The following is a 19,166-nucleotide window of genomic DNA, read 5'->3' on the forward strand; positions in this document are numbered from 1 at the left end:
GCATAGACAATTTAAGCATTTATATTTATAAATTATGAGATGAATAATTATTTCAACAAGAGTGCCAGAATGTCACAATATACGCCTGTCACAGCAAATTTCTTTACTCTAGCACCTGTATTTGCAGATGTAATTTTAATTTTATGGTTGTTTAGTAATCATTGTAATTCTTTTGCTTTTCTAAGTCCACAAAAATTAAAAAGTAACAACTATGTTGTACCACAGAAAAGTGGTCTTGGTTTTTCCCTATGGTCAATTATAAAAAAAGTTACAATATAAGTTATTTATAGTAACAACTAAGGGAAGTTAATCTTTAAAAAAAAAAAAAAAAAAAAAATACAAAAAAAAAATTGTAAGTCCACACAAAAATCCTTACCAGGTAGAGATTGGTCAAAATACACCTCAAAATTGGATTCAACATGCATGTTGTACTACAGGAAAGTGGTCTCGATTTTTCCCTACGTCTAGTAATGAAAAAGTTACAATATAAGCTATTTATAGTAACAAAGGGAAGTAATTCTAAAGAAGGGAACTGCGCATGACACTTCGTCTCATGATGGTGTATAATTGTGCCAAGTTACATCAAAATCCCTCTATGCATGAAGAAGAAATGCTTCGGACAGTCATTCTTGTATCTGACCTTTGGCCTCTAAGTGTGACCTTGACCTTAGACCTAGGGACCTGGTTCTTGCGCATGACACTCTGTCTTGTGGTGGTGAACATTTGTGCCAAGTTATATCAAAATCCCTCTATGCATGAAGAAGAAATGCTCCGGACAAAGTTTTCATTCTTGTATCCTTTGACCTCTAAGTGTGACCTTGACCTTAGACCTAGGGACCTGGTTCTTGCGCATGACACTCCGTCTTGTGGTGGTGAACATTTGTGCCAAGTTATATCAAAATCCCTCCATGCATGAAGAAGAAATGCTCCGGACAAAGTTTTCATTCTTGTATCCTTTGACCTCTAAGTGTGACCTTGACCTTAGACCTAGGGACCTGGTTCTTGCGCATGACACTCCGTCTCATGATGGTGAACAACTGTGCCAAGTTTCATCAAAATCCCTCCATGCATGTAGAAGATATGCTCCGGACAAGGTCTGTGGACGCCGCCCGCCCGCCCATCTGCCCGCCAGGGGCGTTCCCATAATACGTCCCGTTTTTCAAACGGGCGTATATAAAGTATTAAATGAACACCAGGTTTCCTCGCGGCTGACCACCACGGACCATCGCGTCCGTCCATTGCAACGCGCGGCGTTCGCTGCCTCCGGCAATGACCATTCCTGAACACCCGAAATATCCGATATGACACCCGTCGCGGCGGACAGTAAAAACAAACACGCAAATTGGAATCGCGGCGACGGGTGTTCAAATGAAGGTTCCGCGCTAGCTGTACTGTATGCATAAAGCTGCTGAAATTCACTTTGTTTCTTTTGTTAAGTATTATGCATGTTAATATCTTAATAAATTTAACATTTCAATTTTCAGCAAGCAATGCCCTTTCATTTATCTGTGTTTACCGTGTCTCCAAAAGTGTACTCGCCGCATACTGTCTGCCATATTGGAATGATAAATAAACTTGTACGAATGAATGCGGAAATAGTCAGCATTGGAGCAAGCCGAAATAAATTTGAAATGTAAAATTAAAAGGTATAAAACAATAAAAGAAACATTTAAAACAAATTAAGTAATTGCTGTTAATTAGTATTGATCACATATCTTTGAACGTGAAATGCCGAGGTGTTACAAACTGATCAAAGAATCCGCATGAAGTTTCAATGGCTAGAGAACCGGTTCCGGACGAATAAGTTCACTGTCTAGGGAACCGATTCCGGTTCTCTAGCCACTGCCATTTTTTAAAGGAAAGAGAAAATGATCAATTTATCCAAGGGTGACACAAGTCTCCCTTTTATTTATTCTACAAACATACCATAATTTTCAATTCATTTAATTTCTTACCTTCCCGATATATAAAGAATTAGTTAATTGATATATCAATATGATATTTAACCATTTTATAGTAAAAACAAAATAAAACTAGAAAATGCTTTTGTAAAAAAGCGTATGTCTCCCCCAATGCAAAGTCCTATAGGCAAGAAGTCAATAGGGGTCAGGAGCGAAAGTCAAAGCGACACTGATGGTTGGCTGCAATAGGGATCATCTACTTGGCATGTCCAGTTATCCCGCTAAATTTCAACACTCTCGGCCTAGTGGTTCTCAAGTCACTGTTCAGGCTCCTGTGACCTTGACCTTTGATCAAGTGACCTCATAATAAATAGGGGTCATCTACTCTGCATGTCCAATCATCCTATTAAGTTTCGACATTCTAGGTCAAGTGGTTCTCAAGTTATTTCCAAAAAAATGATTTTACATGAACAGGCCACTGTGACCTTGACCTTTAATAGACTGGCCCCAAAATCAATAGGGGTCATCTACTCTGCATGTTCAATCATCCTATGAAATTTCAACATTCTGGGTAAAGTGGTTCTCAAGTTATTGATCGGAACTGGTTATCAATGTTCAGACCCCGGTGACCTTGACCTTTAACGGAGTGACCCCAAAAACAATAGGGGTCATTTACTCTGCATGAACAATCAACCTATGAAGTTTCAACATTCTGGGTTGTGAGGTTCTTAAGTTATTGATTGGAAATGGTCCCTGTGACCTTGACCTTTAACAGAGTGACCCCAAAATCGTTAGGGGTCATCTACTCTGCATGACCAATCATTCTATGAAGTTTCATCATTCTGGGTCAAGTGGTTGTCAAGTTACTGACCAGAAATGGTTTTCAATGTTCGGGCCCCTGTGACCTTGACCTTTAACAGAGTGACCCCAAAATCGTTAGGGATCATCTACTCTGCATGACCAATCATCCTATTAAGTTTCAACATTCTGGGTCAAGTGGTTCTCAAGTTACTGACCGGAAATGGTTTTCAATTTTCGGGCCCCTGTGACCTTGACCTTTGATGGAGTGACCCCAAAATCAATAGAAGTCTTCTACTCTTCAAGATCAATCATCCTATGAAGTTTCAACATTCTGGGTCAAGTGGTTCTCTAGTTATTGATAGGAAATGGTTTTCAATGTTCAGGCCCCTGTGACCTTGACCTTTGACGGAGTGACCCCAAAATCGATAGAAGTCATCTACTCTTCATGATCAATCATCCTATGAAGTTTCAACATTCTGGGTCAAGTGGTTCTTTAGTTATTGATAGGAAATGGTTTTCAATGTTCAGGCCCCTGTGACCTTGATCTTTGATAAAGTGACCCCAAAATCAATAGGGGTCATCTACTCTTCATGACCAATCATCCTATGAAGTTTCAACATTCTGGGACAAGTGGTTCTCTAGTTATTGATCAGAAATGGTTTTCAATGTTCAGGCCCCTGTGACCTTGACCTTTGACGGAGTGACCCCAAAAACGAAAGGGGTCATCTACTCTTCATGACCAATCATCCTATGAAGTTTCAACATTCTGGGTCAAGTGGTTCTCTAGTTATTGATTGGAAATGGTTTTCAATGTTCAGGCCCCTGTGACCTTGACCTTTGAAGGAGTGACCCCAAAATCAATAGGGATCATCTACTCTTCATGACCAATCATCCTGTGAAGTTTCAACATTCTGGGTCAAGTGGTTCTCTAGTTATTGATCGGAAATGGTTTTCAATGTTCTGGCCCCTGTGACCTTGACCTTTGATGGAGTGACCCCAAAAACAATAGGGGTCGTCTTCTCCAGCAGCCCTACAACCCTATGAAGTTTGAAGGTTCTAGGTCAAATGGTTCTCCAGTTATTGCTCGGAAATCAAGTGTGACGTACGGACTGACGGGCGGAGGGACAGACAGGGCAAAAACAATATGTCTCCCCCAGATGGGGGGAGACATAATAAAGTCTACACATGTAATAGTATAAATTGTAATCAACCGTTTTCAAAAACACAACTTGTATATGTATTTTTGTGACTTGAAAATGGGAGTGGTTGTAAAAACCTAACAAGGTCATTATCAGGATTTTAACCTACGGTCTGAAACATTTGATAACATATACTGCATGCCACACAGAAAAGAAAGAGCAGCATTAACTATTATAAATCGACTTAATTATACAATGTTAATTCTAAAATTTATTTGTTTTATTTATTGATATTTTGTGACTTGAAAGACAAAAATACAAAATAACATTTAAGAAAATTCATATTAAGCATTGTTATGGTAAAGTTTGTATTTCCTCTAATACTTTCTATAATGATATGGACTAAAGTTCATGGACAAACAGATCTACCATCATTTTTCAAACGAGAAGCGGAGCAAGATCTTGATGAACCACCGCTCATTCACCTTATCCACAAATCAATCTTTCGTTTTAACTGATTATTGAAAGATAATTTGGACAATGACAAACTGTTGAATGTTAGTGTACTGTATTATGTTTAGGACATGCATTTTTAAAGATTGAATTATCTCGTTCGCACGACATCTTATCTCGAGCGCACGACATCCTTTTACGTTATTGTTCTGTCGCGGCGACACAACGACAATTATAGGTTATTAGATTTGTATTGAGAAATATGCACGAGTTCTGCAGCGGAAATTTTGCGCGACTTTAGTTTCAATTGAACCTAAAACATCAATATTTTTCCATATCGGGTGTGTGACGTCATTTGTGACGTCAGTTTCATATAATGATTTTAAGTATTTTAAGCGAATGTTATTAAAAGATAGGAAAAATATTGACGTTTTAGGTTCAATTCATTATTGAAACTTAACGGAGTTTATAAATGAGTATGTAATAAACGTAATTATTGCATTCTGCCGAAGGTTGCCCCGTCGAATGTCGTCTTTTCCCTTCCGGAATTACATGATTATATTAATTGAACTGGAGATAAATGGTGGTAGTAGTTATGAATAGCTACAATATATTTGTCAGTACCAAACGAAGTGTTACTACTCTCACCCCACTCCCCTGACCCTCAACATCCATCAGTGGATCCATCAGTGACACGATGTGTAATTACTAACAACTTTTTTCATATCATAGGCCTATAATACCGGGAAATATGCATGCGTGTGTCCGTCAGTCCGTGCCTCTAAACTGGGATAACGAGCCATTTTAGTAGCCCAGAGGTGACTAGGGGGTCATTTATAAACAAGGGGCCATGGCCCTTTGCTTTTTTGTTGTAAATGAGTCACAGGGCCTCAGGGGAGGTAAAAATCGTGTTTTCAAGAAATGGCCCATTACACAATGTGTCCGAAACTAGGGGGGGGGGGGGGGGGGAGACCCTTAAGGGGCCATTTTGGTTGATCAGCAGATTATTGGGGGCCATTGTTGACCCTTGTTGGCCCCTTAAAATTAGTTTGTACATCTATAAACATGTAATGACACAAATACAAATCAATATTATTTTATATTTAAATAATTTTAACATAGTACATGTTGAAAGCAAATAACATTTAAAAATGGGAAAGTGAACATGTATTTTAACTGTAGTTTTAAAGGTACAAATTATAACTCCATGGTTGCCGATGTTTGTTTTTACTAAGATAACGCCAATTCACGCTCGGACACGAGATCACGCGATATTACAGCCAGTTGCCATTCTGTGTATTTTATACTTCTTTGGTAAAATTAATTAAGATAACAATATGCATGACATTTATCAAGAAACAAAGTGGATTTTGGCAGCATTATGCATAGAAATAAATAACTCTAGCCTATGCACGCTATTTTGGTTAGAGAACCGGTTCCGGACGAATAAGTTCGCTGTCTAGGGAACCGATTCCGGTTCTCTAGCCACTGCCTTTGTAAAAAGTTACGTAGCCAGTTCAATAGTGGTCCTTTTACCCCATAACCCTCTACCTTCTGAATTAGTCTTTTGTGTGGAACGCTGTCAAATGCTTTACGAAAGTCAAGTTATATAGTGTCAACCTGAGCATCATCGTCTATGTATTCAGTCCAGTCCTCTAAATTATACTGTTAATAGTTGGAGAATAGTATTCCTGTTCTTCCGGAACCCAAACTGACAGTCACTTAATAGATTATATTTCGTCATGTGGTTTACAATCGCTTCCCTCATATTCTTTTCAAGGAGTTTACATATCACTGAAGTTAAAGACACTGGTAGGTAGTTTCCAGGGTCTGACTTTTCACCTTTTTTGAAACCTGAGTCAGCTGTAAGTCTAGATGTAGTATGGGTCTACTTACTTTCACTGCCGTCCCTCCCTTTGTCTGTTTCTGTTGCGAATCTCCTCCACCTTCAGCCCCTTTCCCTTTAGCTCCTTTCCCACCTCCACCACCGCCACCCTTATTTTTTGGCATGTTATTCGCAAAATTGAAAGTTGCCGGTGTAGTGTGAGAACGGTACGTCTAAAGGGGAAGGTGTAAAACGCAGACCACAAAGGGAATTACTGTCGCAAACGAGTTCACTTCCATGGTGGGTAGGTGGTCTACGAATGTGCACATCGCAAACTATATATCAAAATGTTTGTAAGAGTCTTAAGTTTCCAAAACTAGTTGATACCAGAATACAAGTGGTGGGCAAAGTGCTCAAATTCAAGATGGCCGCCAATATGGCCGCCGAAAATTAAAAATCATACTATACCAGTACATATTGACTGGACAATATATTTCAAATTTAAAAGCATCGTCCTAGTCTTATACTAGTTTCTGTTGCAGAATAGATTAAAACATAGTATATTTCATCTTTAAGTAAATTGAAATATATTCTTACAAAATATGATGGATTCTGCATGCAAAATGATCAGAAAAAATCGTTGTTTTACATACATTATTTTAATAATTCTACCACTTTTAATTGCTTGATTATATTTTACAAGTTTTATGCTTTATTATGTTCAGAATTTCATAAACTATATCATAAGTATCTGAAATGATAACTTTTAATTAAATTATTATCTGTTAATCCAACAATCAAGGGCTAAGTAAACAGCTTAGTGGGTGGGGTAAATCTATGTACACTTACACAAAATATGTGTAATACTTTAAAATTCATATTAAGTACAGGTGCTGGTTTTTTAATGTGTAAATTTTTTTTTCTTGACGGAACAAATACGTGAAAAAGAATTATTACATGAATAACATGTGTCATATATACCCACATAAATAAAACTAAATTTCATAATTGGTGTGGGCAAAGAAGTATGAAATACACAGAATGGCAACTGGCGGTAATCTCGCGTGATCTCGTGTCAGAACGTGAATCGGCGTTATCTTAGTGAAGCGCAATATTTAAAATACATGTTAGCTTCTAAAACAACATTAGTTTAATGTGAAATAGTCTTAAGACACAAAATGCATGTTTCTTACCATCAAAAGAAGCATGGTCATACCTTGATAACTAATTTACCGATGAATAATTGACCGTGTCCTTCTTTTGCATACAAAATGGCGCGTGGAAAACGCGTCACTTCCGGTAAACGAGATCTCGTTCAGGTGTCACGTTTTCTTGGCGAGATTTGCTCTATATGCCTTTCAAGTTGCCGATCTTTTTATTTTTATAGCTCTTTGGTGTGGGTAATCAGTAAATGATGAAAATATATCATTTTCACATTATGACACGGTTCGATCTTTAAGTAAACATATGTTTGCTAAAAGTAATTTAAACAGGCTGAAATGTAAATTCGTTTGCTAAAAGTAATTAAAACAGGCTGAAATGTAAATTCGAAGATTAAAACAGCATTTAATAGAATATTTCTTTAGCAATTACATAAAATACTGATTTAAAGTTATTAACTGCTTGCTAGTCATTTTCTAGTAAAAAGAGAATGTAAAAATGATTAATATACAACATACGTAATAATATCTTCGACATTTTGTGTTCAGTTGTAAGCTTGTAAGCTTGTGAGATATGATAATATCAGTAAAATATGGAATACTGCTCTGCAATGACATTTTTCTAAGATTTGAATAAATAACCTTTAGAATGTTATTAAATTCTAAAAAACAAAAACAAAACAACATACACTGAACACATATTGACTGATACAAACTGACACAATATGATTTAAGAAATCTACATGTACATGTTGTATCATTATGTAGATAATGTAGTATACTCACAGCGCATGCGTATATTTTATACACACCCAGTTTGGGATGTTGTTTCAGCAGTTGTTAACTTAAGGCGCACTCATATAATAAACATATACTTGTAGTAAGAATACTGTGTTGGTCATTCTTTACAATAAGACATGGTGTCAGAAAATTAACGATTTTAATACATCCGCATTTGTCAGGATTATTAACAATCATTGTGCATATAGTGCATATAGTGTATCGGATTTAAATAATGGATTTAACCGGTGTACCGACGCCTACAATGGACTGGGACAGTCCGAATTTGTTGGAAACATTCAAAACCTTTAGAGGTCACGCGGAATTGATATTCCAGGGTCCGTTAAAGGGGAAAGATGAACCAGTACAAATCACATACTTGCTCCTATGGATGGGACAAAAAGGAAGAGAAATTTATAAAACTTTAGTGTTGACAGCTGATCAGAAAAAATCAGTAAAAGCTACCGCCGACGCATTTGAAAAACACGTTCAGCCGAAATCAAACCCAGTATTTGCGCGGTTCAAATTTAATAATGAAGTGCAAGGTGAAAATACCATGGAACAATTCATCACACGACTTAAGATACTTGCAAATGACTGTTCTTATGGCGAAGCCTACAAGGAAGATTTGATTAGAGATCGAATCGTGTTCGGTGTAAAGTCGTCCAAAATTAGAGAGAAGCTTTTGACAGTAGGTGAGAAACTAACATTGGCGAAAGCTGTTGACATATGTCAAACTGTAGAATATGCACAAGAGCAAATGAATAACATGCAAGAATCGTCTTCTATTAACTTTGTACGGAAAACTACTCACAAAAAAGAGGAATCGAGAAAACGAGATATAAAGTGCAAAGGCGGGTCGCGGAAATCAACGGAAAACAAGCCCGATGTCGCGCACAAATCGTGCCAAAACTGTGGTCAATTCTATGGGGACAAACAGTGTAAGGCGAAGGGAGTGCAATGCCGAAACTGTAAAAAATGGAATCACTACGCGAGGGTGTGCAGGAGTAAACGTGTCAATGAAGTGAGGACTGATGATTCATCTGAGGATATTTACATCGATACAGTAATTAGTGCTGTGGACAAGATGTGCAATCAGGCATTTGTGGATATTAAAACTGGACCTCTTGGGAAACAAATTTCTTTCAAGATAGACACTGGCGCACAGGTGAATATTTTACCTCATTTTGCATTGCAACAATTAGGTGTAAAAACCGCACTCTGTTCCTCTGTAACGAAGCTCACAGGTTATAATGGCAACCCTTTAGTTTGTCTAGGTTCCATTACCCTGCAGTGTATACCCATGAACCTTCTGCACAGACCAAGTATGTAGAATTTCATGTAGTAGACACCCAGTCACCACCCTTGTTTGGTTTTCAGACTTCCATGGATTTTGGCCTAGTTAAACTCGCACATGCTGTCACTTCCAATTATGTATCCTCCCCGCTTAACAAAACAGCAGTGCTGAATGAATATTCCCAGGTTTTTAAGGGCATTGGCTCTATTCCAGGGCAATGTTCTATTCATCTGAAACATGATGCTAAACCTGTGGTTCATCCTCCACGTAGGATTCCTGTTGCATTACGAGATAAATGCAAGAAGGAGCTAGATAAGATGGAGAAATTGGGGGTCATTACAAAAGTAAGTGAGCCTACTGAGTGGGTCAATTCAATGGTGACAGTACAGAAAAAATCCGGTGACTTGCGAATAGTACTTGATCCGGGTGACTTGAACAGAAACATTCAACGTCCTTATCATCCGACAAAAACACTGGATGACATACTTCCCCAGCTAAACGGTGCTACATTTTTTACAAAATTAGACGCTAGGTCAGGTTACTGGGCCATGCATTTGACAGAGAAGTCTTCCATGTTGACTACATTCAATACCATATTTGGGAGGTACAGGTATCTGAGGCTTCCAATGGGTATTTCGTCTGCCATGGATCTGTTCAAAAAGAAAATAGACGAAATATTTGAGGGTCTCCCAGGGGTAGCTGCCATAGTAGACGATATTTTAGTATATGGCAAAACAAGGGAGGAGCATGATGCGAATTTGAGAGCAGTGCTCCAAAGGTTACTAGAACAAGGTATACGCCTTAATCCAGATAAGCTGGAGGTTGGGCAGTCCCAGATTAGTTATTTCGGTCATGTGATATCTAAACAAGGTCTTAGCCCAGATCCAGACAAGGTGTCTGCAATTCGAGAAATGCCTATCCCGGAAAATAGGTCACAACTCGAACGGTACTTGGCATGAGTCAGTATCTCGCTAGATATGCACCTAGGCTATCTGAGGTCACTTTGCCCTTACGAGAATTATTGGCGAAAGATGTAGAATTTCTCTGGGGTGAATCACAGCAGCAAGCTTATGATCAGATGATTGATATCATAACGCAAGCTCCTGTCCTTGCTTTCTATGACCTGGCCAAACCCTTAGAGTTGCAAACCGACGCAAGTAGGTCAGGACTTGGGGCCACACTCCTTCAAGAAGGTAGACCTATAGGTTATGCCAGTAAAAGTCTTACGCCAAGCCAAATGAACTATGCTATGATTGAGTTAGAGTGTCTTGGACTGGTATTTGGCTTGAAGAAATTCCACCAGTGGGTGTATGGGAAAAAAGTCAAAGTAGTTACAGACCACTTACCATTGATAGCTATATGTAAGAAACCCTTATTTGCTGCACCTGTTAGGTTACAGCGGCTGCTCTTAAACATTTCACAGTATGATATAGATGTCACTTATAGGCAGGGAACTCAGATTCCTTTACCGGATACTTTGTCTAGATTTCCGGTAAAGGATACATATCCGTTCCTGACGGAAACTGTAGAAGTCCAGGTTAATATGGTCAAAAGAAGCTTACCGGTAAGTGACCGGAAATTACAAGAAATCAAGGTCAATACTGACAGGGACGAACAACTTTTGTCCCTGAAGCAAGTCATTATTGAAGGTTGGGCTGATGAAAGAAATCACTGCAAGTCAGAACTGCTAGATTTCTGGAATTACAGGGATGAGCTTACCGTCATGGATGGGGTAATAATGAAGGGTCACAAAATTGTTATTCCTAAATCCCTAAGGGCAGACTTATGGTCAAAACTACATTCTTCAAGTCATATGGGAATAGAGAAAACAATAAGTAGAGCAAGTGATATTGTTTTCTGGCCTAGAATCACCCAGGAAATTAAAGATCTCGTTCTGAAATGTCCTGTATGTTTGCAACACAGAGACTCAAACCAGAAAGAACCGCTTGTCTACACCCAAGTTCCAGAATACCCATGGCAGGTAGTTGGCACGGACCTATTTGAGTTCAATGGCAAAGACTTTTTGATAGTCGCTGACCATTATTCACATTACTTTGAGGTCAAAGAGCTGCCTAACTGTAGAAGTTCGACAGTTACAAGTAGGCTCAAGGGCATATTTGCTAGATTTGGCATACCAGAAATTGTAGTATCTGATAATAGGCCATGCTATGCATCTCATGAGTTTGCAAACTTTGCAAAGCTCTGGGATTTTACACACCAGACCACAAGTCCTTACCACAGCTCCGGTAATGGTTTTGCGGAAGCGTACGTGAAAATCTGTAAGCGCATTTTCACGAAGGCCAGAGCGTCAGGCACCGACCCAATGATAGGAATACAAGAATATAGGGTTACAAAACTTAAAATAGGTTTTTCACCCAGTGAAATTATGTTCCAACGTCAAATTAGGTCAGTGTTGCCAGTTGCTAAGTCACAATTACTTCCCCGGCAAATCTCACACAAGGTCATTCGTGAGAAATTGTCAGCAAACAAGGAAAGGGAGAAAGTGTATTATGATATGACAGCCAAGCATTTACCACCATTAGAAATAGGAGATTCGGCACGAATACAGCAAGCAAATAAAAATTGGAGTCCTGCAGTAGTAGTGCAAAAACACCATGATAGGTCATACTCTGTTAAAACACCTGGCGGTAACACATATCGTCGCAATAGGAGGCATTTGTTATTCCTTCTCTTGAGAAGGAATATTCCAGTTTAATAATTCACACTTGACTGAGCTACTGGTACCTAAAGCTGTTGTCATTACAAGCCGGCCAATAAAACTCCGTGACCTTAGAAATAACCTGTGACGTTAAACTATTCTTTCTCAACTGGGGGGAATCCATGGGTTACACAATACTAAACCCCGATGATGATTAATTGGTTCTTTTATTTTCTCCTGAACATAACATATGTACATTCACCAGATAGACATATATCAGCAAATCTAAATGTAAACAACCAAATATTATCATTACCTTCAAATGCATGGTTAATATATGAAAACAAACCCCATTGCGACCCTCTTATAATTATGTGTAACAAATTCACACATGAATACTAGGTCAATTGTCTCAGTACCATATTTACTCTATTGAAACAGGTAACAGATTTAATTTGTTGTTGGATTTAACAATTTATGTTAAATAACTAGCGTAAATACTTACCTGATATTTTTTACAGTATAAAACAGACATTGCAACCAAAATTTTACAAGATGGTCATTTTATATTTATATTAGGGATGGCAACGAATATTCGAATATTCGTTCATTACACGAATATTCGAATACTGTTTCACTATTCGAATATTCGGAAAAGAACAAAAAATGTTTGTTTATCTAATTTGCCGAAACCCGCTTTCATTATAAATTCGCGCGAAAATGACTTCTTTCTTTGTCAGACGTGTCATTTTGTATATTAGCAAAGTTTGAAACTTAAACTTGTATAATTATTAGCCTACCGAGATTGTACATCGCTATGGTGATGACAGTGTACTCGTAGTTAATACCGCTAATTGCTTACCTTTAGAAATTTTTAATGGTCACAAATTGATGTAAATCCGTTAGAGCTCGCCTTGTTTTCGGTAGGTGCGAACCGTGTGTAATTAAAAATGATCAGACATCACTTCAACTAATTACTCGGATTTCAATCAAAGTCGATAAAAGACGTATTTGTGTAAAGAAAAATGCCGAAAAGTGTAGCAAACAAGTCAAATGGGATGCATATCATTTTTTGACGTAAATCGGATTATCTGAATGAAATGACGAATAAATGCATTTTGTATGGTTAACTTTTTTAAAAAAAAATCTATACTCAATTTTCAGACAAAGAGACTTAAAGTTAAGCCATTTTTTCCTTTAAATTACCCTTATCCCACCCGAAGTGAATCTACTGTCAAAATGCAAGCAATGCCTTTGAAGTATTTCACGCGATCATCCTATAAGAAGTCGGTTACGTGTAATATGCGTTGAAAAACTTCACTTACGCGAGGGCTACACCCCTGTAAGAAATAAATAAATTCTATATAAATTATTTGTATATAAAGGCAAACAACGAGTATTTTATACTCCAAAAGATAAACAAGCGATGAGAACGATTTGTCAGTTTTAATTCGTCAATGACTTCCGGTGTAAACGAAAGTAGAATTAATGCATGTCGCTGATTAGGGTATGAAAAACACGTAGGATTTTGAGCTGATTTGTTGATCACTTGATGACCGAATATTCGAATATTCGTTCGGAAGGTTGACCGAATATTCGAATACCAAAAATGCTATTCGTTGCCATCCCTAATTTATATAGATGAGCCCTAGAAGGAACTTTTGGTATGCTTTAACTTGTTACAAACCAATGAATCAAAAGAGTGCATACCTGAAGTTGACATGCAAAATGTGGAAAATAACAACCTTTCGGCGCCTCAAGAAAATTCTGACTGTATTTCACAATTCTCTGATAAAAGCAATAAAAGGTCAGATAATGAAGCAAGTGAAAAAACATATATGAGTAGATCTGGCAGGGCAGTTAAACCTCCGACAAGATTAATTGAAACAATGTAATATGATAACATTAGATAGCGGAACACGCGTGCTATGTAAACAGTGAACAGAGATAATTAAGTGCTGATAGCAAAAATATGCCATTCATGGAGAAACAGACTTGATGAAAGAAATTTTACGTTATAGTAAATTTGGAGTATTTTGATTTATTTTATTTTAGCTTTCAGAAATTGTGTTCCTTGTTCTTTGCCAAAAGGGGAGATGTATCATTATGTAGATAATGTAGTATACTCACAGCGCATGCGTATATTTTATACACACCCAGTTTGGGATGTTGTTTCAGCAGTTGTTAAGGCGCACTCATTTAATAAACATATACTTGTAGTAAGAATACTGTGTTGGTCATTCTTTGCAATAAGACACATGTAAGTCATGGTTTTGAAATAGCAACATCTTAATTTTAATTATTTGTTATCTAAGAAAGCACATGTTTTCTCATACTTTGTAACTTATGAGGTAATTGTAGCAGAACAAAATGTAGAAAAGCCTTGAATTGAAGAAGATCTTTGAGAACATATGCAGGAAGCTATCTAGGCACTTTTTAATGGGGTATCTTTGTATACGTCAAATACGCACAACTTATACATAAAATGTATTTGTGATTTAAAGTTTACTTGTAAGACGTAATTAAGTCGTTTCTGTAGAAAAAAATGCTTATTTATATCTATAGAAATGAGTTCATCTTTGGGATCGCATCACGCGAATATTCAGAGGGGCCGAGCCCCCGCCTCCCGTATGTCTGGTCCAGCAATGCAGACATCTTCGAGCCTTACGGGTGGCGCGAGGGATCATACCCCTCACCCGCATACAAATGAAATGAGTTCATCTTTGATATCGCATCACGCGAAGATTCAGAGAGGCCAAGCCCCTACCTCCCTTATGTCTGATCCAGCAACGCATACATCTTCGAACCTTACGGGTGGCACGAGGGATCATACCCCTTACCCGAATACAAATGAAATGAGTTCATCTTTGGTATCGCATCACGCGAATATTCAGAGGGGCCAAGCCCCCGCCTCCCGTATGTCTGATCCAGCAATGCATACATCTTCGAATCTTATGGGTGGCACGAGGGATCATTCCCCTTATCCAAATACAAATGAAAAGAGTTCATCTTTGGTATAGCATCACGCGAATATTCAGAGGGGCCGTGCCCCCGCCTCCCGTATGTCTGAACCGACGGATCAAGCAGCATCGAACCTCTATGCTGGCAAAGTGTGCCAGACTCCTGCTGCATATAAACCAGTTCTGACTATGATATCAAGAGGTACTGGGGGACAAGTACCTCCGCTTGTACAAATGCGCCCACATCGGTTTCCGTGCCAAGTATTATTAGTAGTGGCACCGGAGGACAAGTACCTCCACATGGTACAAATACGCCCGCATCCGTGTCTTAGTAGTGGTACCGTGGGGCAAGTACCTCCGCCTGGTACGAATACGCTCTTATCAGCTTTTGTGTCAAATTATCTTTTCAGTGGTTCCGGGGAACGTGCCCTGCAAAAGGGTACAATTGTACCAGCATCCAAGTATATGCCGCTATATCCTATGAGTGGGAGTGGGGTACTTGACCCTCATCATGGTACAGCTGTACCAGTTTTGGGTAGGGTACAACAATCTCAGGGTGAAATATGGAATAGGCTGTGTCAGCCCGACATAAAACAGTCCACTTTGGTACAACCACTCAATTATAGGGGAGGAGCAGCGCTGCAGGGCCCTACAACTGGTTCAAATGTGCCAGGAACTGTGCCCGCACTACATCCTACAAGTGGCACTTGGGATCAATCCCGTCCACCTGACGAAGGCCAGAATACTATTGCTAGACCACCCTACCATATGGGTAGCACAGGCGATCACCCCCTACTATTGACACAAATATACCCGCAACAGTTTCTGCACCAAAACCCACAAGTAGCATTTGGAATAATATCCGTCCACCTGATCAAAACGCTCTGGTGCGACCACCCTACCCTTTGGTTGGCACAGGGGTTCAGGCCCCTAGAATTAGTACAAATGTACCGGCTATGGCTCCTGTACCACATCTCACCGGTGGAACAAACGGTGGTTCGATCCTTTCCACATGGAGCTAGTGACCATGTTGTTGCACAAACACCCTACTGTACGAGTGGCACACTTAGTTCAAATATACAAGCTCCCTCTCGCATAGCGCAACCCAGGGGTGGTCATTTGCGTCAACCCCTGGCACCCGGAATGGGTATCGTTTGATTTCAATCCATTCCAACCAGTATAGCTGGGTCCGGTCTGGCCTCAATCCCAAATACTACAGTTGCTGCATTGCCATCTTACCATACGACTGCGTCCTTTGCGCAAATGCCCGCTAATGTATCTTTAGTGGCCTCGACACCATACACTATGGCTGCTTCAATGCCATCTGATGCCATGGCTACTCCCATGATCCGCACCCCAGCTTATGCAAATATGCATGCTAGGGCACCGTTCCAAGTGTCTGCCACAAGGGCACAGATCTTACCTAGGGTAAATGAGTCGATTGCGGCTCAGATTATGTACCCTTTGGGAGGTTCTGGTTCTATTCGGATTCAAGAGATACAACCCCTTATGAACATCAAGTGAGTGTTGTGGCTCCAGCCAATTTACCAACCAATGGTTCCATCTTGAACCATGAAACCTGGGCCCCCAAGGGCTATTGGGGACTCAACAGCAGGCGCCTTACGTGCTCCCCAGTAATTCTGGTTTGCAAGACTATAATAGCTCGGGTGTGCGGCTTATGAACCAAAATGGGGTTGCCCTCGCACAACCTTCTGCAAGACCATAAGACAATTCCAAAAGAGACTTTAAGCTGCCAAAACTGCCACCATATGATGGCACCTCAAGTTGGCGAACCTTCCGTCATTAGTTTGAAACATATGCACGTTTTAATAAGTGGGGGAAGAACAGAGCAAATTTCATATAGAATTGAACCTTTCCGCGAAGGCAGGGGAGTTCTTCTCAAACTCAGTCAGATGTAGGCCTAACATCTCCAATGCAGAACTAACTATAGAACTTGAACGGAATTTTGGGGATTTAACAACCCCCTCCCCCCCCCCACCCCAATTGAAAGATATCTAGTCCAACTTCAGTCTGCTACACAACGCCCGGATGAGAGCCTTGGCGATTTGTCAGATAGGGTGTTAGAATTGGCCACCGAGGCATTTCCATCCGTTGACCAGGCATTGATAGAATCACAGGCTGTAACCCGTTTTTGTTATGGAATGCGGGACGTAAGTGCAGCTGAACATGTGATCCATCTCAAACTGAATTCGGTACGCTCGTGCTTAGAACGTGCTAAGGAATTTCAACAGTGCCATAATGCATTACATGGCAATGTGTCTCCGCATAAGGAATGTCCAAATATTAGGGCTACAAGGAGTCAATTCCCAGACGTTCAGAGAGGCTTGCCTCCAGTACAGACTCAGATAGTTCAAGTCCGACTATTAGTTCTAAAGTCGTTCCAACCCCAACGCAACATGTCCTCTCAGAGTTACTAAACAGTATGATTAAAGTCCAGGAGACCGCTAGCAAAAGCCAACTTAAATACCAAGAAAACTATACTAAGCAGCAGACAGATTTTTGAAAGCTATGTCTGAGCTTACCGCCAAAGTTGATCAATCATTGTCTCCCTCTCTGTATAGTCCCGGAAGAAATAAGTCTCGGGAAAACAGTCCGGGTAGATATGGTAGTCCTTGTCGGAATGGGGGAGGCTGCTTTAATTGTGGGGGAAGTCATTGGCTGAAGAATCGTACTTTGCCTAGATCTCCAGGGAGATACTTTACTTGTCAGGGAGATCACGTGAGAAGAGACTGCCCTAAACTGGAGGAGCAGAGTGATTCTCCGTCTGACCGGAGGGTCACTTTTCAAGAGTAAGCAAAATTCAAATAAGGTAGGGTGTCCTCCGTGATGATCACGGTAGGAGTCTTAGTTTTTATATTTATATTTTGATGTACACAGTGGGAGTTCCCTTGTAAATTATACATAATGTAGGTGAAATTTTACAACCGATCAATTCAGAATATATAAGACAGGGGAGTTTACACTTGTAATTGTATATAATGTACGCGAATTGCCTATTTTATGATTGGTCAGATTAGGAAGTATGACAAAGGGGAGATTACCCTTGTAAATTTTATATGATGTAAGATATTAAACCAGGGAGGTTACCATTTTGTATAGTGTATGTTCTCAAGGATCTATTTCTTCCTGCATTTACCAGATGGTTGGCAGGGAATGTCCAGGCCATTTTGAGTATTCACCAGGTCACCGACTGGAAATAATAAATTCCCGATAGTTTGTTAATGCTGGAGTCGAATGCTCAGTATTTTGTCCTATGGGGGTTTTCAGATTTGGCAGCCCACATTTGTTGGGCATTTTGTCCCATGGGGTTTTCAGATTTGGCAGCCCACATTTGTTGAGCATTTTGTCCCATGGGGTTTTCAGATTTGGCAGCCCACATTTTTTGGCAAGTTTGTCCCTCGGTGTTTCCAGATTTGGCAGCCCGCATTTGTTGGGCATGATTGCCCAGACAGTGGCAGAAATTATTGGAACGTGCACAACGGGTGTTTTGATCCTCACAGCCAAAAATACTCGGGGCCCTGTATTTCCAATAGAAGAGCGGACAATTTCGTTATTTCCTGTAACTTTGGTGTAAGGGAAAGTTTCCCTTGATCTAGGTAATTTAATTAAGCAGTGTTCATTCACTGTGTATTTGGTGTAGGGGAAAGATTCATTTACTAGATATTTGTATATGAATATTTACATTTATAACCTATATCTGGTATGGATGTATATACCTATGTTCTGTTTCATATGTACGACTGTTACAAGATTTAGCTTACCAAAAGGTTCCTTCTAGCGCATATAAAATATTCTTTTTAAGGGATATTGTTTAAGCATAATGTTACAAATGTTTAATAATGCAATGAGAAAAATATGTGCTGTCATTATTGGTGCAAACTTAATTAAGAACTAATCTAAGTATTAACAGTTTTATCATAACCCAAAATTGTTTTTTTAATATGAGCAAGTGCAGTACATGTTCTGCTATTTGGAAGCATTTGTCTTGCAGTCTGTGTTCCGGATATTTTCATCACGCGACTACACCAGCGAGTACCTGCACACTTAACACAAAGAAATTTAATACGTGCATTTTACGATTCGAAAAACAAATCAGGAAGAGTAAAAAAAAGTACGCAAAAGAAAGCACCTGCAAATTCGAAACGTTAGAAGCTAAAAAAATCACGTGAC

The 19,166-nt window shown here is 39.4% G+C and overlaps 1 protein-coding gene across 1 annotated transcript in view; it reads right to left on the reverse strand.

Moving 5' to 3' along the window:
* The window catches only part of LOC123554805 (peptidyl-prolyl cis-trans isomerase NIMA-interacting 4-like), a 56,913-nt gene extending 50,559 nt beyond the window's left edge, over nucleotides 1-6,354 (reverse strand). The window contains exon 1 of the mRNA XM_045345154.2: nucleotides 6,191-6,354. Coding sequence (XP_045201089.1) covers nucleotides 6,191-6,304 — 114 coding nt within the window. The 5' untranslated portion in view covers nucleotides 6,305-6,354. The remainder of the gene's footprint in view (nucleotides 1-6,190) is intronic.
* Between the last annotated feature and the right edge of the window lie 12,812 nt (nucleotides 6,355-19,166).

The sequence above is a fragment of the Mercenaria mercenaria genome, chromosome 7 (assembly GCF_021730395.1).
Source record: "Mercenaria mercenaria strain notata chromosome 7, MADL_Memer_1, whole genome shotgun sequence".
Classification (NCBI taxonomy): Eukaryota; Metazoa; Mollusca; class Bivalvia; order Venerida; family Veneridae; genus Mercenaria; species Mercenaria mercenaria.